Source organism: Corapipo altera, unplaced genomic scaffold (genome assembly GCF_003945725.1).
Source record: "Corapipo altera isolate COAL_440 unplaced genomic scaffold, ASM394572v1 23, whole genome shotgun sequence".
In the NCBI taxonomy this organism is placed as follows: domain Eukaryota; kingdom Metazoa; phylum Chordata; class Aves; order Passeriformes; family Pipridae; genus Corapipo; species Corapipo altera.
Window position 1 is genome coordinate 18,535,507 of NW_020884878.1, and position 26,110 is coordinate 18,561,616.

General features: G+C 42.9%; 2 protein-coding genes across 13 annotated transcripts in view; one reads left to right on the forward strand and one right to left on the reverse strand.

Moving 5' to 3' along the window:
* TTLL5 (tubulin tyrosine ligase like 5) overlaps positions 1–22,793 on the reverse strand; it is a 131,861-nt gene extending 109,068 nt beyond the window's left edge. For all 10 annotated transcript variants that reach the window (XR_003526705.1, XR_003526706.1, XR_003526707.1 and 7 more), the window contains exons 1-9: positions 22,683–22,793; positions 21,976–22,145; positions 18,202–18,311; positions 16,289–16,371; positions 15,386–15,492; positions 14,714–14,844; positions 14,214–14,296; positions 12,152–12,221; positions 11,774–11,858 (exon numbers count right to left, since the gene is read on the reverse strand). Coding sequence is in view for 7 of the 10 variants with exons in the window: in XM_027637667.1 (XP_027493468.1) it covers positions 11,774–11,858; positions 12,152–12,221; positions 14,214–14,296; positions 14,714–14,844; positions 15,386–15,492; positions 16,289–16,371; positions 18,202–18,311; positions 21,976–22,058 (752 nt within the window). In the remaining 3 variants the exon portion in view is untranslated. The remainder of the gene's footprint in view (positions 1–11,773; positions 11,859–12,151; positions 12,222–14,213; positions 14,297–14,713; positions 14,845–15,385; positions 15,493–16,288; positions 16,372–18,201; positions 18,312–21,975; positions 22,146–22,682) is intronic.
* A 167-nt stretch (positions 22,794–22,960) lies between these two features.
* Positions 22,961–25,447, forward strand: ERG28 (ergosterol biosynthesis 28 homolog). 3 transcript variants are annotated; one of them, XM_027637672.1, is made up of 4 exons: positions 22,962–23,175; positions 23,329–23,419; positions 24,728–24,787; positions 24,957–25,447. In XM_027637672.1, the coding sequence occupies exons 1-4, from the start codon at positions 23,043–23,045 to the stop codon at positions 25,246–25,248; spliced, it is 576 nt and encodes a 191-aa protein (XP_027493473.1). In that variant the 5' UTR covers positions 22,962–23,042; the 3' UTR covers positions 25,249–25,447. The 3 variants fall into 3 exon arrangements, with proteins under 3 accessions (XP_027493474.1, XP_027493473.1, XP_027493475.1); XM_027637674.1 differs by having other exon boundaries at positions 22,966–23,175; positions 24,669–24,787; XM_027637673.1 differs by lacking the exon at positions 24,728–24,787 and having other exon boundaries at positions 22,961–23,175.
* Positions 25,448–26,110: the final 663 nt, after the last annotated feature.

Genomic DNA, 26,110 nt, shown 5'->3' on the forward strand with positions numbered 1-26,110 from the left:
ACCAGTATAAGACACTGATAATCACCAGAGATCTAACAGCAAGCATGTTCCAGTTAAAAAAAAAACAAAACAACAACCCCAAACGACCACTAGCAACCAAAAAACAAAACAAATTAATGAGAGGAAAAACACCTTCACTCTGACAATCCTCCTGTCCCACAACAGCTTCAGGTGCTAATGCCTCAAAAGAGAAAAAGGGGAGTAAGAAAGGGTAAAGTCAAACACATGCTATCCAAAGAAGCCCCAGCAAGAACAAAAGTATGTACCACAGAGGGCAGGGTTAGCTGCAATAAAAGGGGAGTAGATATGGGTGAAGCCTCAGTGCAGGAAAAAGGAGTGTTCAAGAAGAATGGAGGATGGAGAGAGGGAGGGAAATTTGGATCACCTGGTTATGAAATGAAGTTAATGTCCAGAAAAAAATGCATCTCCAATTTGCTTTATTAATAGTCATCTCTCTTCATCCTTCTCCTATTATTTTCCATAGTTCAGAAGAATCTGAACTATACAAAGACATCTAACAAGTTACACCCAAAAAAAAAATAATCCTTCCTTTAGAAAGAACTGTCAAAAAACCGAAGACTTTATTTCTCTATGAAAATGAAGTCACTACTTCCCTTACTTAGTAGCCATTTTGAGAAATAACTTTCCACAAGAACTATACCAGCAAATCCATGAAGATGCTCATCAGATTAAACTTAACCTTAAATACAAATGCGGAAGCAAGGGGGAGGAACCCTCCTTGATATAACTAAGTGGCAAAGTTAAGAGTGAAAAATATTTTGCACCGTATTTTTCTCAACTTTAACTACATTTGAAATCAGAGCATCTGGCAACAGAAAAGAGTTTGGAAGTTTGGATCCCCTTTCCACATATTTCCACAGCTTAAAGTATTTGAATTTCTTCTCAGTTTAACTGAAAGTTTCCAAGATTTAGCACTTCTGTTTTGAAAACAGTGACAACAGTCCTACCATGTATTTTGTTCTTAATTATGATTTCATTATCTCCATCTTAACAATAAGTTATTGAAAGCATACTGAAAGCATTCACTATATAATCAACAGATTATATACTTTCAGCCAGATCCTGGAAGATACTGAGCACAAATAGCAAGCCATTACAGGAAGTCATGGCTCCCTCGGTACTTCAAAGCAGAGGACATTTAGGTTTACCATGCTTTTCAGCTTATGTTTTCAATTGTTCATACTCAGAAATATGAGAATATGAATCCTTCCTGGCAGACACAGACAATACTCTAGAGAATGCTATTTCTGTACCTTGCAAATGCTTGTATTAGCTTCCTTCTACAGAGCCCATCTTTAATTATTAGGGGACCTAAGCTCCATGCCCACAGAATTTACATTTCCATGGGGACTGACTATTCAGAAGGTATTTTGCTGTGTTCCACAGTTCTCAGTACAAAAACTTTCTCTTTTATTAGGATGCTACCATCTTAAGGGACATCATGGGCCACCTCAGCAATGCATCAAAAAAACCCAAAACAAAACATTTAATGACTCAAATCTACTATCGAAAAACCTCCAAGCTTTATACAACAGAATTCAATGCCAGCTTTAATACATTCACCCACAGCTAGTCTGACTAGCCTCATACTAAGTGCAAGTCTGCAAATAGAAAATACAAGTTATTTCTAGAGCTTCTATCAATAGTCTCTGGATGTCAGAATGGTAACAGATCACAAGTACAACGCTGGCAATAGTCCACACTCCTTATACTTGTGTTCTGCACTTGCTTTGGATGGAAGACTGTTACTACCTCTGAAATACCAGTTACAATTACTGTCAGTACTCTATAGCTCTACAGCTTTTCATATTATACTTTACTGTACCTTTCTTCCACTGTAGTAACTAGGCTACTCATCCACCGCACTTGCTCTCTCCAGGAAAGAAAAAGGAATTTGCATGCCATGGAATGTCTTGCATCAACAGAAATTTACATGCTATTTTTGGAGAAACCAAAGTCATAGAAAAAGGCCTTACAATAAGAACGAAAGGTAGGAAAACTCCAGTGCTTGTAAAAGCTTCAAGGTGTTAACCTGAGATTAGAATAAACTCTTGAAAAGTCTTGCAATCTTTTAGAAGATGATTCTATTTCAGGGCTATGCTCTTTTCCAATTTCATTCTGGGCCTCTACTCTTTTCCAATTTTATTCTGGACCACTACTAAGAATAGAATATGTGTCACTTAAAAGATAAGGGCCAAGATCCTAAAAGCAATTCAGAAACTATATGCTAACTAGGCACAGAAAATCAAGGGCGAGCTTGATGTTTTCCCAGTAACAAAATTTACCACAAGCATATGCTGCAATTTCTGCACGAGCTATTTTCATAAACACGAAAGGCTTCATGCCCAGGTGTCTCATATTGCTTTAATCCAGCCAAAGTGATGAAGGCACAAGTAAGTGAGTCCAGATCATCGTCTGCCAGGATAGAACTGTTTTGAGCCAAAGCATTACTCGTGGATGCTGCTATGTGGGAGCCTGCAATTAGACAGGAATCCAAGAGTACTCTTAAACCAGAGGCTGGATTGTCCACATGTGTAGGCACATCTTCAGCCAAAAGAGTCTATTTTATCAAGTGAAACTCTTTTAAACACTATCTTCTGCTTACTAATACCATCACTTCTTGCTCTGCTTCAAGCAACTGTCATTTTCCCCCCACTGTGATCTGTTCCTGTCCAAGTTATGGACTACTCCATAGGCCTTGCAATGCACAGACCCAAACAGACTTAACAGGTACTGTTGATAATCTGTGTGGGCTGAATGGTTCAACAACTGGATTCATATTGCTTTTAATTCTTACAAAGAATTTTCCAGTAGGACTTGTCAAGTGAAAAAAAAAATTAGGAAAAGGAGTTTTCCACTATTAGACAGGAAGGTTTTCTGCCACTTCACTGCATTCTTCTGACCCCACTTCACCTAAACCAGAAAATCTTACTGTTAACAACATGAAATGTTATGCAGGTAGCCAAGAAAGGAATGGATGTCTGTTCTATATCCACCATGAGAAGGGTATCAACTCTGTTTTGGCCTGAATTCAGATTTGCTTTCTCCATAATGCAAGTTCTAACCACCAGTTTTCAAAGATGAATCACTGAACTGTTTTTAACCTGCCAATGTACTTAAAGAATGTGCAGAAGAAACAGGCAGAGGATGCAAGAGGAATGGCCCCATCACGATATCAACCTGGTTCATCTCTATGATATGTATTACTCAGAGATAATACAGCTTACAGCAGCAAGAACACAGGAAGCACCTTCCCATGTCCTGTTATTATGTACTGCTTGTATTCACTGTCTAAACTGAATGACATGATATTCATTTTCATCAACTTGTTTACCTGGCCTTACTGCTCAAAGATCCTCCCCTTGTAATGAATCTTGTCCTTTTAAAATATGAGGAAATGGATAAGTTAAGAAAATTAAAGGACATGTATTAACATGACATAGAAGAGATTAGATTCTGAAAGCCTCTAAGCAGAAATAGTGTAGGAGAGCTTCTACCCCAAAACTACAGCTGGAAATGGGAAAGGTTAAACTGAGGTTGACTGCGCACTGTTCAGTTTCCACACAAACTGCTGTCAGTAATACAGTCTCCCAGGAAGAAGTAGCAGCAATCATATTGTGTGAGTAGTCCTGGCAGCCTCTCTCACTGCAGCTTTGCTCCCCAGCAGGACAGAAGAGATGCCCTTCATTTCTGAATTCAAAACTTAGAATAGAGAAGTGACACTCGTACTTTCCATTGTTCTGATACACCTCCCCATGTCTCAGCTGGTCACAGCCAAGTCACACTGGCATATGCCAGCTTGGATGAAGACAAGAACCAATTCTCTATATCAGCAACTACACACTGCTACAGAGCTCACCCTCAACAATAGCACATTTGCCTTCCCTCTGGTTGTACTTTCTCTTGGAGAGGGAGACAGAGCAATCAGAAGAGTGGCAGTAATAGCAGCAGGCAGCCAGGGCAGCACAAAAACTAAATCAAGGGAGAAATCCTTATTAATTCCTTCAGGCTCCAGAACTACTCTCACTCTCCAGACTAACAGTAGATATCCCCACTCCCTGCCTCCCTGTCATGCTTCAGTGTGACCTTTGGTATTCAGATACTGACAGGTTACTGCTCTCCTTCCCCTTCTTGTAAGAGTTCATTAGAAGCCTAATAAACAAGCTTAAGCTCCACCTTCAATAAACCATCTACTCCACAAGTGACATGCAAGCTTTTTCCCTGTTCACCTAGCAAACTACAAAACACTTCAAAGCTCACACTGGAAAATCCCCAAATCCACCCCACAAAACTTTGGCCCTAATCCACACCACACACTGCCTTAACCCAAAGAACCTACCCTTTTACTGTCACAGTTTCAGGCAGGACATTACCTGAGGGATTGTACAACACTCTTTGCCTTATCTCCAGCATTAGTTCAGGTAATTAATTGACCACAAGACTAAGTTTTGCATGTAATTTTGAAAACATGTAAACTGGATCATTAAATATTTACTGAAGATGTGACATGGTTTTACATGAAGCTTGGTAGCTATGTAATGCTTAGTTGAGGCATCTAGTCAGGGCCTAGGAAAGGAGGAGAAGATAAAAGACCTCAGAGTGGGAAGAAGGAAAGAATAGTTAATCCCTTTTCTCTCAAACAAGTGCTACAAAAATGATAAACTTTTCCATGACTGCACACAGAGTTCCTGCATAAATGCCCTGCAAAGAGTCAGTGTAGTGTTTGTACAAGCATGCTCCACAAATTCATGCTTGGAGTCACTTTCCCAGTCCCTTGTGTCCCCCCCACACACTTTAGCTTCCCTGTTAGCTGCCACTTTGTTTAGGGAACCCAATTCCCTTACAGTACAGGATGGAAAAAGGAAGTCTAAAGACCATCACAATCCCCTTATCTCCAAATCTCCAACATTAGTATCTTTCACAGCATCCATCTGATACATCAGCTAGCAACTGAGTATGAACAGAAACTAAAGCTTGCAAGGGAATTACTAAACATAAAAAGAAGTTTTGGTGACACCAAAGAGTGCCAGAGTTTCTCTAAACAAAGCTGAATAAAATTATTCAAACAGTTCTATATTAAAGAGCAAGATCCAGGAGCAGTTTTACCAGATGTCTACAGGAAAAGGAAAAGAAAATACTTTTTTTTTTCCCCGTTTATCTTTTCACAACAAATTTGCATGTTTCCAACTTGGGCATTGCCATAGCAGGATTTTGAACCTATACAGCGTAAGGAAACACCATGAGGGTGACAAAGTATGGTACAGGTTTCCCAGAGAGGTTGTGGTGTCTCTCTCCTTGGAGATATTCAAAAGCCATCTGCACATTGCTTCTGAGCAACCAGACCTAGGTGGCCCTGATTGAGCAAGGAGTTGGATCACATCCCTTCCAACCCCAGTCACTCTGTGATTCAGTGTTAAACATTCTCTAGTTCAGACTGTCACCAAGAGTTGACCAGCCTTTATGATTTTTAGTACCCTGTCTGCTAAACACAACAGTAGGGTCATGTAGTTATACATATATATACATACATACACATATATAATATACACCCAGTTATGTCTGGGTAAACCAGTCCACTACTCAAAGACTCAGAGAACGGTGGGAGAGAAGGAGTAATATGAGGAATGAAAGATGAGGCGGGGTCTATGGAAGAGATAAAAAAATGATTTGCTAGTTAGTGTTTAGCGACCCTTCCTTCAGAATTTCCTAAAACATGACATCAAGAAGACAGGTTGCTGGAGCTGACAAGGCACACATATTTTTACTGGATATGCTAGGTCAGTACTATATCTCTACAAGATACACAAATATGACTCAAGGAACCATTTTTCCACTTTTTTTTTAAACAACTCTTTCAACCAGAAGAGCAGTTTTGATCATGCTCAACAAGAGTACGTTGTTCAAAATGAAACTCTTGTACAAGAATCACATCCTATGCCACAGACAAGTGCCTAGTTATCTACCATGGGAATCAGATTTAACAAGGTCATGACTTAAATATAATTTAAAAAAAAATTAAAATACTTATATTGCCCATATAGATAAAAATATATATAGTAAGCTTAGTTGCAACTCTCAAACAGTAGCAGACTTAGGCACAACTACCCCATTTTAGAGAAGAAAAATCAAGGTAAAAAACATGTATCAGGTAACAAGTGTCTGTATAAGCAGTAAATTTCTATTAAGAGACATAGACAGATAGACCTTAATTAAAAACTAAGGAAACAACATCCTGGCTTGATGCACTATCCACTGGCTCAAAGTCCAGCAAGTACATCTAGCAAGTAACACTGCTCCACAGTTTCTGTGCAAGGCAATGTCAACTGAAGTGGTTATAGCCCAATCCCAGGTGTCCATGTAGAAATGAATTACACTCCCTAAGGAGCAGAGGCCTGTTGGGCAAGAGTTACTGCAAGGGGGATGGGGCTACTGCAGCCAGCTTGGCCAGCTCTGGCCTAAGTGCAGCCTGTGAGGCAATGTGAATTCCTTGGCTCAAAGTGAACACCTGAATTCCTTGGAAACCACAAGAATCCAGCACAAAAAAGCAAATAGCCCAGAGAGGCCAGTGTTAATTAGGAAGCCAGGCTACTGAAGGAGGGAGTGCCACAAGGCTGAGTGGTGTGAGCTCAGGTGGCAGCATGGCAGCTGGTTGCAGCTGCTGTCTAACCCCAGAGTGAACTCTCGTGTTCCTCTGGAAAATCTCCCCAGTCTGCTGCTCCTTGGGCCCTTTGCAAGAACATTTGGTTTTCAGCTCAGTTTTGCTTTTTTTTTTTAACTTTAATCTATTTTTCAGATTCAGTGTAAATCTGAATGAGAAGTTCCTGCTGGGCTAGGACCCTTACAGTTATTCAAGCTCAGAAACAGGGCTGCCTAAACAAGGTAGTTTAGCAAAAAAAGTAGACTATAGAGAAGTCCCTTCCAAACAAGGAGTCATTTCACTATGAATTCCCCACACTAAATGTCAAGCCCCCATTATGCCTGGAGGTACCAAGCAAGACAGGTTCACCAAGCTCCTTTCTGTCCCATAAGGAAGTACACAGAAGGAAGGGAAGTTCGACAGGAGAGAGAGTTGACAAAACAGGGAAGGCTCACAAACAGCACAAGCTATTCCTGGCCCTATGTTCTCTTCAGCTGTACTTCTCTACTTGCATAAACGCCCCTCCAAAAACCACCATAATCCACCAATTCAGCAGCTGGCTCTAAGAGTTGCCTTGGGACTCCCTGTAACTGGGCTTGGTGAGTCACCTTCAAAAGTATGTCAAAGTTTATAATTAAGTCTGCAGTTTATTAACAATGTACCTCTTATTCAAAATAGGATACAAAAGGTATGCAATATATTTATTGAAATCACCTGGTTTGGAAGTCTCAAATAAATAAAACTACCTAGATGCATGTATGACCAGATGACTGAATTATACCTTCAGGCAAATCTGGACCAAGCTTGCCATGATCATTTCATTTTCCAAACCTACACTTTCGATGCAAAGGTCCCAGGTACAATTCTCCAGGCTGTGAATCACAGACGACCAATCTAGATTATATTTGTCCTTTCCAGTGGAAAGTTACTAAATATCTGCCAATTGAACAGCAGCACATTCTGTCTACTTTTTTTTTTTATGTACTAGAAAAGCGTTCAACACGTTTTTCAATCCAATAGGAGGATCTTAAGTCATCCGGTGCCACAAGAAAAGCTGAAGTTGAATTGTTATACACATCTGGGTACATATCCTTCCCATCTCCTTCAGAGGAAACTTTTCTCACTCTTCCACATGGAAAATGAAATACAAGGTACAAATGTTGGATCCATAATCCCTTACTTCTCCTCAGCTCTGAAGCCTCAAATTCCACTCTAGATCATTTCACGACATGTCTAGCTGTGCCAAAAGAAACTAGGTCTAAAGAAGTATCTAGTCAAACATCACAACTTGGTGTGTTATACCAAGTCTGTTCCTTTTAAAGATGACTACCTCTTACTATTTTCTGATAAGGTCACCAACTTTACTGAAACAGTCAGGTTCCTCTTGGAGTATGCAAAGCATAACACTGGAGGGGAACATGACCTTTCAGACAGACTAAGAAAAAAGAAAAAGAAAAAATTAAGAGAACAACCGAGAAGGTCACCCTTACTACAGTTCAGAGACTACCTGCCTTAAGAAAGCAAACTCAAAGCATGGAAGTCACCATAGTGCACCAAAAGCACTAGCAGAGGTTGCAAAACCAGATTCCTTTGTTCTGCTGGTGATTTTCACCTTAGATTGCTTCAATATCACCTTTGATTCTAGATCCTGATATTACCTCCCAATTCTCTGCTAAAAATTACTTCTACTCTTAAGCAGTGTAAGTTTTTTTTCTTAAACAAAGAATTAAGAACAGCTTCCACTGCAAGGTTAAAACATTTCCCTCTCCATGCACAACTTAAGTTTTGTCCCAGCTTTAAACCAAAGCATTACATGTGAGCAATAAAAGGGTCTCTCCCAGCACTTAACTTGCAGTCAAATGGAACGCAAAAAGGCTAAATAGGAAGCCATAATCCAGTAGCTCCAGGTTCCTTAACTCTCATCAAATGAATCTGCAAATCTAGAGCATGGGGAAAATCCGAATGGCTAAAGCTAAAGATCACTAGTGCCATCTGGAGGCCATACAGAACAGCCCACCTGATGTTTTGTCAACCTCTGCTCACCTTGAATGTTGTCCTCCAAAGAGAGCTTGGACAGCACTTGCTGCACGAACACATCAACTCTACAGTCACAGAAGATGGGAAAAGCTTAAGAGTAATTAAAGATACTGGTTGCAATAAGCTTATACCTATCATGTGAAACCAGTCAACTACAAGGCTGACTGTAGCTGACACTTCAGTCGAAATTGCTCAGTGGGCAGTTGAAGCTTAGTAACAGAACTAGAGCTACTCTCCAGAGTCAGGACCTTGGAAGAGAGATAACATCTCATTATTTCCTCTATACCAGTTTTCCAGTTGTACTGGTAGAGTTGACTTATACCACAGAACATATTAAGATACCTAATACCCCACTTATTCTCCATATACTATCTACCTCTCACAGAGAACTGTAAGATGGGATGCAATTTGAAGGAACAGATAAGTACCATTAGTAATACTGTGGTGTCCTGTTCCACTTCCCTTGTATGTCAACACCATGTGCTTCAGATTTGATTATCATTTAAACAAACGGAATCTCAACACACATAAAACCGTTCAGGATTTCAGAATGCTGAAAAGTGATTTGCAAGTATTACTGCCACATGGGATCTTAGCAAGACGGAGAGTCCAAAATTGTTGAGACTGATGCTTCTAGATGGATATCCAGAAAGAAAGTTTAAGTTAATTGCTCAGGGTTGACTACAACACTGTTTCAAGCTCTAGAATTGAACACTCTGACTGTCAAAAGAACAAAGGAATTCAGCCAGACAGCCTCCAGGTTATGAAGCACAGACTCTGGTTCACAAATTATCACAGAATCATAGAATATCCTGAGTTGGAAGGGGCTCACAAGGATCATCAGAACCCAATGCCTGGTCCCACACAGGACAGCCCAAAGATTCACACCACGTACCTGAAAGTGTTGTCCAAATGCTTCTTGAACTCTGGCAGGGTTGGTGCTGTGACCAATTCCCTGGGAAGCCTGTTCCAGTGCCCAACCACCCTCTGGGTGAAGAACCTTTTCCTAATATCCAACCTAAACCTCCCCTAAGAACAGATCTAACTGTTGTGTTCAACTCCTTAATGCATGGGTATAAAAACAGAGCCAGACTTTTCTTAAAGGTGCATACCAGAAGGACAAGAGGCAACAGTCAAACTGCAACAAGGGAAATTCTGGTTAGATATAAAAAACACAGACACAGTGAGAATGATCAAATGTTGAAACCGGTTGTCAGGAAAACTACAGAAATTCCATTCTTGGAAGATATTAAAAACTTTATGGTATAAGGCTGCAGAGCATGTGCCCAAACTTTGAAGGTCTTAAGAAGGAGGTTGGACTAAAAAACTCCACACTTCCCTTTCCACCTAAATAATTTGATGATTGTGTCTTAAGGGATTCACCAGAACTGTCTAATCAGTGTATTTCAGCAAGAAGAATATACTTATTCCCTTCCTCATTTCCTTCCCCAGACCTCTAATATTGGACTAGAATTGTTAAAACAAAAACAAACAAAAAAACCCACATCCCAAACCATACACAGCCCCATTTATACTTCCTCCTTCCCCACCATAAGGAAAACATGTTACTCTACTGTCAGAGATAAAAATGCACACTTATCCTCAGAGTAGAACACTTGTGTTTATACAGATAGATTTTTCCAGAAGTAAACTCCTTTGTTACAAGATCAGCAGAACCACCTTTAAGACATTAACAGTGGTGCAAATCCTACTTTGAAGGCCTGCTATGCACTGCCCATTCTGAGAACATCCTGGTAAAAACTTTTTTTTCCCCTCTTCACTTTCCAAAAATATGCAATATTAGCAATTAACAATTTAATTGCCAATTCTCAAGAGAAAAGTCTTGCATGTCACATATGCATAAGGCTGCCTTTCTAGAGTGAATACAGTTGTCAAGCTTTCCACTGATGAATATAAGCTTCTCTGTTCTGCTTCCCTTTAGGGAAACAATCTCTTCACATTATCTTTGAAGGCAGAGGTACATCACAACACACCTGAAGGGTATTCATCTATTTAAAGGGCGATATTTCTTGTGGGATCATTATTAATATATTCTTTGGGATTCATTATCTGCTTTGGATAAAGATAATTTGGATTGAGTATCTACCCAAGTCAGAACCATGGCAGGCACGAACCCTAGAGATATTCATTCTGAATACATCATATGCACTTATAAGACAGATACAGCACTACTTAAAACTGTGCAGAAGACAGTCCTAAGGTGCTCTTTTCTCTAACATCACTATAGTTAAAATTCTAATCTGTTGGAAATTCAGAGGGGTGATTGCTTCAAATTTATTAGTTACAGCACCAAGTCTGTCTGAGTTCAAGAAGCATTTGTACAACGCTCTCAGGCACATGGTGCGATTCTTGGGGTGTCCTGAGAGGGGCCAGGAGTCAGGCTTGATGGTCCCAATGGGTACCTTCCAAATCAGCATATTCTATGATTCTATAAATATTTAGCTAAACTTCTGCGATGAATAGAAACAGGTCCTTTTGGTAGATAAGTACTCTTCCTGGGGAATTTTTGGTATCTTTCATGAAAATTAGTATCTTGCACAGTAAAACCACTGAAGTAGTCTAAACCCACTTACTGGATACTGCAGAAAATACAAATACAAAGAGTAGTTTAAAGTATTAAAACAATCACCAATACAGCCATCAACAGTTCTCTGACTGCTCTTCTTTTTTAAGACAAATTTGAGAAAGTCTGGATTCCCTTCACCTTACAGAATGGAGAAGGGGCACAAAGGCACCAATAATCCAAAGAAGTTTCAAGAAGAATCCAACCTTGAGAATGAACATGCCAATGATGATGTGTTTGGCCATTCAACCCTTAAGAGTTGAAAACTTGCTTTATTTATTACAGATGTAATAAAATTCCTCACTCAAGATCTAATAATCTATATAAAGAAAACTGATGGGAAATGGCATGATGAAGTAAGTATCATATATATAAACTTGGCAGAATTCCCTAACTGGCACTTCCCTTATTTACTATTGTTTCAGGGGTACAGATCCAAGACATGTCTGGATCATCAAGTGCAGGTACACTGAAATAGAACAATCGTCCCCTACCTGGCCAATCCTTCCTCATAGAGATAGATGACAAGCGGATCGTAGGATGTAACCAGAACATAGAGGCGCACATCGAATTTGAAATCTGAAATACAGTTGTCAAGAGTCAGTGACCGCAAATATCTTTCAGACATCATATCCAGTTGAGGAATTTCAACAGACCCTGAGAGTAATAAACCATTACCTGCTGCTGACACAGGTGCCTGAAGCTTTCCCAGTTGAAAAGTTTCCAGGTTTTAACGAATTCTCTAGTTACATTTTTCTGGTACTAGTCAAAGCTAGACCACTCAGTTATTCAACTAAATTACTGTAAACGTTAAAGAGATCCTCAAATGCAAGTTGGGGGAAGAGAAAAAAGCAATTCCTAAGCACACTCACCATCTATGAGCAGGGGGTTGTTGATGTAACGAGAAACCAGGATGTTGTCTTCCACAACAATCTGGCTTGGCTGCAGAGGAACAGAGAATTCAAAAGTAAAAAAACAGGAGGCCTAAGGAATAAGATGACAACTAGATCAAACTCCTCATTTTTTCCAGTCTTGCCCTCCTAAAGCCACCCTGTACCAATCACTACATCTGGGGAGGGAAGAAATAAAAACAAAATGAAAAAACTTAACAGTCAGTCACAACATATTTAAGGTAATTAGATCATAATCAGAAGTCTGGGAACGATTACATTGCCAAAAAAACCCACCAACTGAATCTTCCAGTGTAATGTTCCTTAGAGTAGAATACAGATTTAGCAGCCACGTGGCAATGATGTAAAATAAGCAGGAAAAAAGACATATCTAAGAAGTGATTGTTATTCTGCTTGCTCCTCAAGGGTTAACCAAACACATAAAGGAGGGGTTTAGAAGACACTGGAAGGAGCATGTAGCTACAGTTGGTAAGGAAGTCACAAGTGAAGAAAATGACTCCTCCTTTATAACAAATCCTGGGCTGGTATCCAACCTTCTTGCCTACATGAGTAAATACCATCTACTGAGGCTCAGTTCAGGGCTCCTGTGCCAGGAAGAAGCTACCCTTTAGGCTCAGAACAGAAAGCTCTAACTATGACAAATATACATTGCAATGTCATGGGATCTGTTGAAAAGGCTTTCACTTTTTGCTGTATGCAAGCCTCTCTTGTGAGCAGTTTTAACTAGTCGTACAAACAATTTCTCGTACATTTTCTTGCCTTCAGTTTGCAAAAGAGCCAAGATAACCACATGATTCTGTCTTTATCCAATTTTGCATGTGTTCAGCCACAACACCAGCATCATGAGCAGGAAACCTAAGCATATAAAGTGCATTTATACAGTGTGAGGGAACAAGATAAATTTTCCTCAGCACATTACACAAAAGTGACGTCCTGTTCTATTATGGATCAGAGAAATGCAAAGGTTTGTTATTTTGTTAGTGGAGGAGGGCCACTTTTAAAAACTTTCATGATGAGATTCTAGAAGACACTCCTTTAATGGCATCACACTGAAGGAAACTGGTTTGTGGGCTAAACTAGCTGAAGTGTTTCTGGAACAGAGATAATACACAAAGGGATATTGATCCCAGAGGGGTCTTTTCCCCAGGTCATGGTGAACTGCCATTGAGCCTGAGCTCATTCCTCCCCTTCAAGCAAAGAAAAAACTGAGTGCAGCTCTGGAAATACTTACCTCATACACTTGGCGAATTGCTCCCTTATTTTATGGGAAATGATCCAAGTAGAGAACAGATGAGGCAGCATGACCCCTTCAGTGCAGGGAAGGTTAAGGGGGTTCGAATGAGTGGGAAAAAAAAATGACTCAACAGTCAGTTTCACTGCTGAGAATATTTATTGGAATCCCCTCGTGTATTTGGCTCCTTTTCAGATGTGTTTGTTACCTATGACAACCTAACTTCCTGTAAAGCCCAATAAGAGCAGAACAAAATATAACCAGCGTATTAGTTCAAAGAACTACCCTCATTACACCTCAGGAAGGGCACACTGGCCTTTAGATAACAGTTTTAAGATTGACATACTTCCTACTGTATAAGGTTTCCTTTTAACTAGTCTTTTTCATGGGAAAGAGGGAGACAAGGGGTCTGTTTGAGGACTGTTCAGGTCACACAGGGAAACAACTAAGGAGAGTTCTAGAAATCTTCCCAAGGCCAGTCTACTGTCAGCCACAAGGAGAGCATGAAGCAGCACAGCTTCCCAAACTCTCTCAGGGAGTATAAACTTACTCCTAAAAAACTAAGACTTGAAGGTAGATTGCAAGATAAGCATAGCATACAAAGAAATAGATTGCTTTTGGTTACACAGCACAGGTCCAGGTAGGCTTTGTCAGCTGCTCAGGGCTGTTGAACTGCTTACCAACATATGGTTGAAATTCAGAGTAGGACGGTGTCTGGTTACGTTGGCCTGGAAGCCAACATAGTTTTGAACACAGCGTTACCAAAGAGCATTCCTTTTGCTGAACACTTACATTGTTTATCAGGTAGACACCTCGACCCCTGGAAGAGGCCACGGGCTTCACTATCCATGGTCCCCTGTCCTTAGAATAGGTATCTGGTTAAAGGAAAACAGCACAAGTCTGAAATATCTTCCATTTTGCTTATTTGCAGAGAAACAAGAATCAAGAATGTTGCCTACATTCCTAAGCCCTATGCCTCCTTTTGGCACTTCTCTCTTCAGTTCTCCCGGACGTTAGTCAAGGATATTGTGAAGCTGATCATCAACAACCCTGTGCACATAAAGCTCGATTTTGGAGCCTTTGGCCCACATCAGCTTCTTGAGGACTTACACAGGCACAGAGCAAGCAGCAGAAAGAAATCATGTGGGCTTTTTCCACTGTCTTTCCAATTTTCTTTAATTTTGTCACCTTAAACGCTGGCATAACCAAAAGGCTAGGATATTAAAAGTAATTCCCTTTCCCCCACCCAGTTATTTTGCTTAAGGTGTGGGCATCACTAGCCATTCACTTACTGCAGAAGTCCTGGTACTCTGTCGGGAGGATGAAGGTCTGAGGTAAGATATGAAATGTCTTGAATCCATGGGCCAGCTGCATACGAGTGACATTCCTGTACAGTCTGTCCTTTCGTGTCAGTTCATACGACCTGAAGTCCCAAAAAAAGAGACTGTATCTATTTTTTTCCCCAACGTTACAGCAACTCTTTATCCTAGATATTAAAGTATCTTAGATGTTAAAGCACTATAAGTTGTCTAAACCCTAACCTGCAATACTCATTAGTTTTACTGTCCTATCGCTGTATTAATATCATTTGTAGCACTTCTTGAAATGCCCAAGACAGACTGAAACACAGCAAACTGTTGGAATGCTGGTTGCAAACCTTAAAATGGGACATATGACTATCTGTAACTGAAAACCCAAAGTCACAAATACTTTACTTACACTACCAAATAAAGAAAATAAAATTAAAAATCCAATAAATTCAATATTTGGGCTACAGACAAGCACTTCAACTCAAACACTATCTCCCCAAAACCCCAAAGACCATTTAGAATGAAGACAGTATGTGGCACGGCCCAGTATGTTGGGATGATATCATGTATACTCTATTTTTTTAAGGTATCTATATTCAAAGTTTTGCAAATCATCACAGAGGTATTCAGCAAAACATGATATCAAGGCCTTACCTAGGGAAATGATTGACTTTCTGAATATCTGTAAGGGAACGCAGCAAGTAGGGCTTCAAGTGTGATCCTGTCCACATGAGATTATAATCGCTGCTATTAGGGTGAACCTAAAAAGCAACAAACACACACACAAAAACACAGAACTAATGAAAAGCAACAGCACTGGTCCTTAGGTCTATGAGACCAAAGTAGTTCTGGTTTAAGACCACCTCCTCTACGCATCTCTAATATAAGGGTAACTCCAGCCAAATTCCTGCCCTAAGCTATTTCCATCCTGGGAAATAACCATGTCATATTTTTCTAAACAAACTTGTGAGTTTGTTCTTTTCATAAACTATTTAAACCCAATTTTTAAAGCGTTTTATATCTCTTCAGGAAACTTGTGAGACCAATTCCTTAATCTGGAGTTATTCAGAAAAAAATCCACCCTAAACACACGTCTCAAACTGTCATTAGGGGCATACAGGAGACTTTTTAGAGAAAGATAGGTGATGGAAGAGAAATGTGAAACTCTACACCAATAGTTCTGTGAGCTTGTAAAGGCTGAGAGATTAATTCCTTCAGATCTTTCCCAGGGTATGAGATGAGGCTTTAAAAGCAAAAAGATTAAAAACACATTACCAAACTTCATCATCCCTTTTTCCCTAATTTTGCAGGCTTAAGACTAAAGGGTACTCCTTTGAGAGTGCAGAATCATGACATATTTTCAGTCTGACCATCAGAGTACTTTAAAAAAAAAAAAAAATTCTCAAGGGGGTCCACAACAGCTTCCTGGTTCTAACCCTGCAGAGTAAAAAAAAAAAAAAAGCCAACCCACAAACAACAAAACACAAAAAAACCCCAGAATATCATCATCACCTCCCAGCCCAGCACATAACCAGATGAGAAGTTCATGGTACTCACCTCATGGAATCCATGGGCAGTGAGAATGCTCCGAACCAGCCGGCTGTCTGTTCGCACTATCTTGTAGGACATGTGGTAGCGCTCTGTTAAGAGGCAACGAGACATGACATTAGAGTCTACACCTAGAATAATAAACCAAAGTTACTCATGTTACCAAAGAAGAGAAAAGGACTCAGTATAGCACAACTGCATTTAATTCACAGAGAGTAACAGCACATAACAGGGAAAGGGTGATAGGAAATGCCTATCCATCTCTAGGAGCATTAACTCCAATGATGCCATTGAACTAACTTACATCAATCCTTAGTTATAAAATACTTGTACCACTGAACCCTACTGTATCAAAATAAAGCACAGGACATCCTAACAAATACACAAAGTGTTTTTTTAAAACATCCCTGTATATAGACTGCTTTATAACACTCCAAACATGATTTTAGCTCTTTCTTCTCTATTCAAGATCAGTATTTCTAGCTAAAAGTAACCTTATGCCTCTTACTGACACAGCTAGCTTATATGATCACCTTTTAGATCACAACAACACAAAATAAAAGACTGAATTTTTGTTTACACCTCATCCACCTGTATTGATCTTCCAACAAATAACTGCAAAATGTATCAGGATATAAAGTAAATAGGACAAGGAGATAAAAAGATAAAATCAATACCCAAGTAGAAAGACATAAAAACAAAAGCAGTAAACTCTACTGGAGGTATAAGGTAAACTGAAAGCAAGTAGCAAGACTAGAGGCCAGTTGTCACATAAAAGAATGTGACAATCCATAAAAGTTCCAAGAGAGAAGACATAGAAATTGCAATGCTAGAATGACTCAAAAAGGCACTTTAAAAATTGGTTAAAACTGAGAATAAAAAGGTGGAGATTAGATTAAACCTCTGGAAATATGTTCTAGCCACAAAAATAAGTCAAAAGAGTAAGAAGTATCATAATCTGGGACCAGACAAAGCAGAAGGAAACTGAATGAGTTGCCCTATTCAGCAGTAGACTTGTTAAATCACTTGAGAAAAAGCAGAAGAGACTCCACACTCTAGTTAGAATACAAGTTACAATTACCATCGGCTTCTGCCACCATCCACGTATGTTTTTAACTCACATGAAAAGGATCAGGAGTTTCCACATATAAATCACCTTCTCCACCCCTTACCCCAGTGAGCCAGAAGCATTTCTGCTTGGATAGCATATTAGAAATGAAGGCATCAATTACCTAAGAAAGGAAGAAGCAAGAGAGGAAAGAAGTGTCAGCACCTTCACAGAAAGAAGATTTTAAGGTTTTCTCCAACTCAGTACATCCAGAATAAGCACCCAGCTGTACACACCCAAAAGTACTAACTCTCTCAATCCAAAGTGATTGTTTTTAACAAGTTAGTCTTTTATTTAGAGGCTCTCCCTTATTTGACACAAGACAGGTTTGGTCTCCCAGTTCAAGTGCTGCCAGCAATCATTTTGCTTATGGTCTTCTCTCACTTGTGAGGCTGTAGATGCACAGATCTGCTACTACAGGTTATTACTGTTCATACAACCATGGGGCTGGCTGCTTTATTTCCCAGTGAAACCCCCTCAAAACTCACTGTAATGACTGATTTTAAAGTTCTTAGCTATAGTGAATTTATATTCTGGTTCTAAATTCTAGCATAGCCTCCACATTCAATTTGAAAGCAGACAGTTCCAACTCACAGCACATCAAGAACCAATGGAGGGACAAACACAGACACTTGTTACAATCCAAAAACATTATACACATTCACCAGTGAATCAAGCATTTCTGAACATCTCAGTGCTCAGAGACAAGAGAGGATTGCAATTTTCTTCCTACCATGTCCTCTTCCACACCACAAAGAGAAGAGACTTTCACCTCATGCCTTCAGGCCAAAACCTGCCACATAGTAACACCCACCTCCAATGAGGCGGAGGTAGCTGTCCTTGGTCAGAATGGCTTCAGCGTGAAATACCAAGACAGGGATCCGCCTGCAGCCACCACCGGTCCACTTGATACATGGATGATCTCTGAAATGACAAGACAGTCAGGATAAGCAACTGCTGAGCCTCATACACGCAAACAGTTACTCACAATGAGGACACAGCAATTCTCCATACTTGCCCGTGTTTGCCTACCTAGCCTTTGGGCAGGACACAAGCATCATGGCAAATAACAGAAGGATGGTGAGGAGGATTGTAAACACAGCTAAGTGACTTGCAGCTTGGATGTGGAAAAATACATGTAACATTCTAATTGTTGTCTGTCCTTGTGTGTTTGACAAGTAGGACATCTGTGGTCAGATAACACAGGATCTAATAGACTCTGAGGTACCCTACTGAACATGCCTGAAATTCTCATCCTGCTATGGGAAAGGTCAAAGCATAGTGGTAAGCTACATCTGCAAGAATCCCTGAAAAACAGGTGTGAACAGCAGCTTCAAGTGACTCTCTAGTAAGGACCAAGCTCCACAGTGCCTGTATCCCTGCTTGCATGCCTCTGCCAAGGGGCTGCTTTGGGGATCCCACAGTTAGCAAGGTAACAAAAATAAATTTACTCTCTGCATTTCAGCCATGATTTCATGGTTGCTCCCAAGCCCTGCCTGTGCTGACTTGCATACCCACACACACACTAGGCATCTGTGGTGGTTCCAGGTCCCACCCTAGCTGGATACCAGGTACCCACCAAAGACACTCTATCACTCCCCTCTGCAACTGGGCAGGTGAGGGAAAAATATAATGACAGGCTCATGAGTAGAGATAAGGACTGGGAGAGATCATTCACCAATTACCATCATAGGCAAAACAGACTCAATCTGGGGAAATTAGCTGAACTTACTACCAATCAAAATCAGAGCAGGATAATGAGAAGTAAAACAAATCTTAAAAACACCTTCCTCACCACCCTCCCCCCTTCCCAGGCTTAACTTCATTCACAATTCTCTACTTTCTTCCCCACAGTGGCAAAGGGAGACAGTGAATGGGGGTTACGGTCAGTTCATCACACGTTGTTTCTGCCGCTGCTCAGGGAGAGGAGTCCATACCCTGCTCCAACATGGGGTCCCTCCCACAGGAGGTAGTCCTCCACAAACTTCTCCAGTGTGAGTCCTTCCCATAGGCTACAGTTCTTCATGAACTGCTCCAACATAGGTCCCTTTCCACAAGGTGCAGTCCTTCAAAAACAGGCTGCTCCAGCGCAGGGTTGCATGGGGTCACAAGTCCTGCCAGTAAACCTGCTCCAGCGTGGGCTCTTCTCTCCATGAGTCCACAAGTCCCTCCCAGGAGCCTATTCCAGCACAGGCCTTCCACAGGGTCACAACTTTCTTTTGGGCATCCACCTGCTCTGGCGTGGGTCTCCTCCAAGGACAGCCTGCCACACTGGGGTCTTCGCCACAGGCTGCAGGGGAATCTCTGCTCCAGTGCCTGAAGCACCTCCTCCCCCTCTTTCTTCACTGACCTTGGTGTCTACAGAGCTGTTCCCCTCACATATTCTCACTCTTCTCTGAGCACAATTACCTCTGCACAATAACTTTTTCTCTGCTATCACAGAGGCACTACTACCATCATAATGGGCTCGGCTTTGGCCAGCACCAGGTCCATCTTGGAGCTGGCTGGCATTGGCTCTGTCAGACATGGGAGAAGCTTCCAGCAGCTTCCCACAGAAGCCACCCTGTAGCTCCCCTGCTAACCTGGCCACATAAACTCAATACAGCATCCTTGGTATTCAGCTATAAAGGGAATCTTCCAGATCACCCTCTTTTTGGGTGATTAAGTACGAATTAAACAGCCTGAGTTCTGTTTAATTCATACTTATTTTACTGAGTACAATTTGGGAGAAATCTCACGAGCTTTCACAGCTACAGTTCTCTGAATGCACAGCCTGAAAACAGCATCTATAATTCAGGATAAACCACAGTTGTTGGTATCCACACAATCAGCCCTTGCAATGCAGGTTTCAGCCTCCAATTTCAGAACTGCAAATCAGTGAGGTCTGCCTGGCTGTAATCCTGGACTCTGAAGTGCACAGAAAGGTACTAATGCAGAGTTTGAGAGACTAGAACAAGCTTGACTCAACACAACGGATAAACTTGTGTGTTCTTCCCTTTTAATTCCTGTCAGATACAGTGGAACGCAAGTCCAGAATTCAAGAACAATGTCCCCAGTCCGCCACTCAAGCCACAGGCTCTGGGATACGGTCATCGGTTCTGTGCAAAACAAACAAGATAGCATTGGGAACTATCGTCTCCTCAGAGGAATTAAGAATGCATCAAAGAAATTAAGACCTGTCACATGAAATTCTAAGATCACCCAAAGGAAACCTGTCAACCTCCCTAAGCAAATAAAACAGGTTGCTTATTACTCGCTGTGCAAGGAGATTAAGAAAAAGTTAACAAAAAACAGAGACTAAGGAGTTGGAGAGACATCTGTATCTACACTAACAAGAAGAAATACAAAGACTGGCAGAGATACACAGAAGCATTTGTCTAAAGAATGTGCAAGGTCATTGTCTGCCAAAGGTTTGGAGAAACTAGAGAAGACAAAACACTTCCAACACTTAAAACACATGAACAGAGATAAAAGGGCAATATTCTGATGGTGGTGGTGCATCTCCACCCCACCTCTTCCTAGAGCTAGGACAAGGGCTCTTAAATGTAGCCTTGGTCTCTTAACCAAGTTATTACCATTATCACCCAGACAAATTAACTTCACAGCGCTCCCATGTGCTTCCACTACCTCTAAAATATAGATTAAAAAAAACCCCAAACCTACTACTAGGGTGTAATTAGCTGTTAAGACCGGAAGGGACCCAAGAAGCTTCCAGAATTTACACTACAAGCCAGAGCCTTATGTAAGTGGGCAATGAGCTGAGGCAAAAGGACAGGAGTTTATATTAAGCCTGTCCTGAGGATTTGCAGCAAGGCTCAATCCTCCCACTGACAGTCATTCATTTCTAGCATAACCCTTGGCCACTTGACGCAGACACACTTTTAAAGTTACATTCTAGGTGAAGTCAGTTCTGGACCTTTCCATCCATGAGGATCTAGCAAGTCCAAGCCAGCCACTTAGTATGAACTAAATGCTTTAAGTTGCTGCAGTTTGCAACTGGGCACTCAGGCACAACATGCACCCAAAAGAAAACTAACAGGACATGTTACAGCTGAAAAGAAAAGGGATGCCACTCTGGCAAAGAATAAGGGAGCAACTTCTTCATAAACAGAGATAAAAGAGGTTACTAAACAAAGCTGGAACAAACATCATTACTTATACTAGTAAGTAACATGAACTCTAGCAGTTGAGTTCTCACAAGACAGTTTTTTAAAAGGACATAAAACATTGTATATCATTCTACTGTACAGATTTCTATTCTCTGCACCAGTAAAAGCTAAACCAAACCAAAACAAACAAAAAAGGACATAATCAAAGAAGTTCCCAGCTTAGGAACATGACAGAAAGAAATCAATGAAACTACAGACTTCAGGGCAGCCAAGGAAAAGCTGCATGTCCAACCCTGGTGAATATGGTGGTCTTTTAGGCTACCAGTGTAGGCAGCCTGCCCACAGGCTTGAGGCCCAAACCAACCATCTTCCGCTTTATAGGTAGGAGGGTAAGAAATGCATCTGTCTTTTCAGATTAGTACAAATCCTGCAGGAAGCACAGACACATAAAACAGTTCAAAGGGTTTTCCCCTACTTACTCCAGTCCATCTATAGCATCTTCCTCCTCCTCCTCTGAGGATGAGCCAGTTTCCTCCAGATCTTTAGCCATCCCAACTGGCATTTCCTCTGGGAGTTTTCATACAGCCCAGTCTCAGTAACCTCCAAAATTCCTTCCTGGAGATTCAAGTGCTCTTGCAAGAGTGGTCACCTGCAAAAAAGATTAAAAGCACGAATGCACAGCTGAGCAGGGCAGCGAGAGAAGTAAGATAACTCCCACCTCCGACCAGTACATATTTCTCGCAGGACAATCAGCGAGCGTATTACAGGCTGTAAATCACCTCCTAGCCAGGAGAATAAATGAAGAACCATCACCGTCTAAGAGATTACTCCCCACCTGTCCGTGAGAGCGCCTAGAGCGCGTACCGGTGAAGCATGTCCCGTCCCGAGAGCGCCTAGAGCACGTACCGGTGAAGCACGTCCCTGCCTTGCCCTGCCCTGCCTCTGGCCGCAGACCCGCGCCAGGTCGGCGCGGCCCAACGGGAAACGCCCGCCGAGACCACCCCTTCGCCCGGGGCCAGCCGGACACCGTAACGCCTCCACCGGCCCAGGAGCGGCCCTCCGGTCCCAGGGGCGGCTGCGGCCCGGCCTACCCCGCGCCAGGCCGAGCACGGCGACCTCCGGCGACCCCAGAAGCAGCAAGAACGGCGGGGACCCGCACGGCAGCAAGTCGCTGTGCTCGCTGTACCTGTCCCGCGCAGCCGGACCGAGCATACCCAACGACCCCGGCCCCTCCCGCCGCTTCCCCGTTACTACAACAACCGACGGGCGGCGGCCCCGCCCCGGCGCGCAGGCGCCCCCGCCGCCGCACTGCTCAGGCGCGCTCACCGCCCCCCGCCTCCTTCCGCGAGGGGGGCGGGGCCGGGCCCGGGGTAGAGGTGGGGCCACCTCCCTCGCTGCGAGGGATCCGATTGGCGGGGGTGACCCTTACGTCACGTGGCGCGCGCGTGGAGCGGAGCGCAGCGGCCAATCGCAGCGCCGGGCGGTGTCGCGCGCGGGGCGCTGCGGGAGCGCCGTCGGTAACGGGCCGAGTCCGAGCAGCGGGAGGATGAGCCGGTTCCTGAACGTGCTGCGCAGCTGGCTCGTCATGGTGTCCGTCATCGCCGCCGGGAACACCCTGCAGAGCTTCCGCGATCACGGCTTCCTCTCGGAGAAGCTGTACACCGCCAGCCCCGGCCTCGGTAAGGGTCGCGCCGGCCACCCCGGCGCCTGGAGCTCTCCTCCGGTCCCACCTGTGGGGCCCGGGACCCGCCTACGGCGCCGCGCCGGCAGGATTGGGGGTGGCAGGCGGGGCCACGCGTGGTCTCCATGTGCTCCTTCCTTCCTTTGCGCAGTGAACGGGCTCCAGGCTCGGACCTTCGGCGTCTGGACTCTGCTGTCGTCAGTGATCCGCTGCCTTTGCGCCATTGACATCCGCAACAGGACGTATGTAAAGAAACGCCCGATTGGTTTGCTTACTAGTCACAGCCTGAGCAGCTAGCTTAGAGGGCAGCGCGGAAGAGATGGGAAATCAAAAGCTATTCCTAAACGTTCTGTAATGTTGACAGCCTTCCCCTGAAAAAGCTCAAACACCAGTGCAGGATTTGCGTGATAGCAGCTGCTCCCTTCTGCCTCTGTGGGGACAGCCTGTGCATTTGATTTGTGTTCTTAGCTCAGGCAGAAATCGGTAGATCTGAGAGCTTCTTACTCTCACAAGTTTCTGAGCTCCAACTTGAAAGCGTTTTCTGATGGTGTTTGTGTTCTGCTGATGAAGCAATTCCTAATGCTGATGCTCAATACTTTTTGTACTATGACAGTTCAGCTGAAGACTGTGGCAGGTTGAGGCGCCCCCTTGCAGTGGCCTTAACCCACTGCCTTCTTCCCTACACTCTTACCTGGGGCGGAGGACAAGGCCTGAGGTGCAGCCTGGTGCTGAGGTGGGAGGCAGGCCATTTCTCCCTGTGCTAACAGAAATGTTTCTGAGAGGGATTTCCAAGCAGGCTGATTCAGGGTCTGTGCTAGGCAAAGCCTTTATTGGAGGTTGCTAGAACACGCTCTTTTGTCACTGCTTCCCTAAGCTCCACAGCAGAAGTCACTGTTCACCTGGCAGCACATCCTTGGATTGCCTAGGCTTGTCTGAGGTAGGGAGGTGCAGGGATTCAATTATATGTTTTTAGGGTGTGGTGGCAATGCCAAATCCCATTAAGTCGGTTGTTCCTTTGAGGGATTTGATCTTGGATCTCTTGGACCTGCTCCCTTTCATCAGCTGTGGGCCCTAGGGCATAGCAGAGCACAGGTGGGAAGATATGTTGGGTGATGCAGCCTGGAGTCAGCCAAGTCCTGTCACCCCAGTTCTGTGCTCACCCTGTTCTCACCCTCTTTTTGTGTTTTTTGTGAGAAGTTGCACATACTTCTCACTTCACTAGTTAGAAGTATGTGCACTTCACTAGCCCTATTCATGCTCTCCTCTCTTCACCTGCCTTCAGGCCAGATAATGCCTGTAACTTTCAATGCCCCATTCTCCCCTCTGCTGTTGCCCAGGGAGTTTTTGCACCTCACTAGGCAAGGGACCAACTGCCCTCTGTGCTGACAGTGAGGGCAGAGGGGACAGCATGCAGGTTTGCCTCTTTTCCACTCAGCCATACTCATGCCCACAGTATGATATGATAACCTGCTTTCTTCTGCTCTCCAACAGCCTTTATCACATCACGCTCTTTACCTTCTTTTTGGCCCTTGCTCACTTCCTCTCTGAAGTCTTCATTTACCACACTGCAGCCTTGACAATTGGAGTTATGGCACCCCTCATGGTAGCAAGTAAGTATTGCTCTGTATCCTCCCCCCACAAACTCTCCTTGGAGCTATGACCCCCCAGAAAAACTCCCCATTCAGCTACAGGCTACGGGCAGGGATGGGATGGTGGGAGAGAATGCTTCATCTCTTGTCCAGCATTTTCTACACAACTCATCCTGTATCTCCATCACAGGTTTCTCTATTATGGGGATGCTGATTGGGCTGCAGTACCTGGAGGTAGAAGCACTATCACAAAACAAGAAGAAAAACTGAAGGTGAGGGCTCTGTATAAGTCAGCGTCATTCCCGGTCTTCACTGCCAGACTTCCAGCTGAACTTCTCCAGGACACCAGTCCCAGTGGTGGATCAGACATTACCAAGTCTTTTTTTCTTGTCCAGGCAACATTTCAACTGACTGATGTCAAAGACCCAGAGGAGTTTGTGTCAAGCTTGTGGGGGGCATTTGATGACTGCCTCCCTGGATAGCAGGCAAAGTCTCAGGCGTGCCCAGTGCACTAAGGACTTCTCTCCCAGTGTAACTGTAGGGAGAAGGTGCAGCGCTATCCAGGATTCACTGAACACTTTGGACCAGAAAGAGAGAATAGGTGCTACCCCTGGCACTGCCGTGTAACTTGCATGTGTGTGTTCATCAGGGGCCATTTCTAATAAATGACAGAAAACTGCAGCATGCTATGTTTGTCTTTCTGCTACACAGAAGTGGGTAGAGGATCAGAGCCGACAGCAGCTTCTACTGTATGTTGCAGGATACATCATCTCTCTTTACAGCAAACCTACCTTTGCCTGACTCCTTCCCACAAAGTTTCAGGTCTGACTAGTCACATCACACACGTGAAGAGGGTTGCTGCAGCTCTCCCTTCCGCAGCATGCTGGTGATAGCAAATTTGAACTGTATGCATCTGTGAGCAAGGACTGAACTACCTGTGTAGTGAACTATAACTGTAGAAGATGGAGAAAACAGGAACAGGTTGCTTAGACCTAGACAAAATAATGCCCAAAACAGTGGGCTGCACACAGAAAGTAGGAAAGAACCAGCAGGAACTCCTAGCTGGGAAGACAATTCACATGCAGAAGAAAGAGAGGAAAAACATGGAAGAAAAGAGCACAGCAGTAGCACTGGGCAGAAAAATGATTTTTCCATTCTGCAAAACATTTCAGCCTGTTAAAAGAGCTACATGTAGATTGTTTCAAATATTTAATATGAATCTGTCAGGTTTCATTGTACACTTCCAATGTTTTTACATTAAAACTTCTATTTAAAATCATTCTAAACCCCCATCCTCAATCCCAAACTACCAAAGATAGGACTTTAATCACAGAATATGCTGAA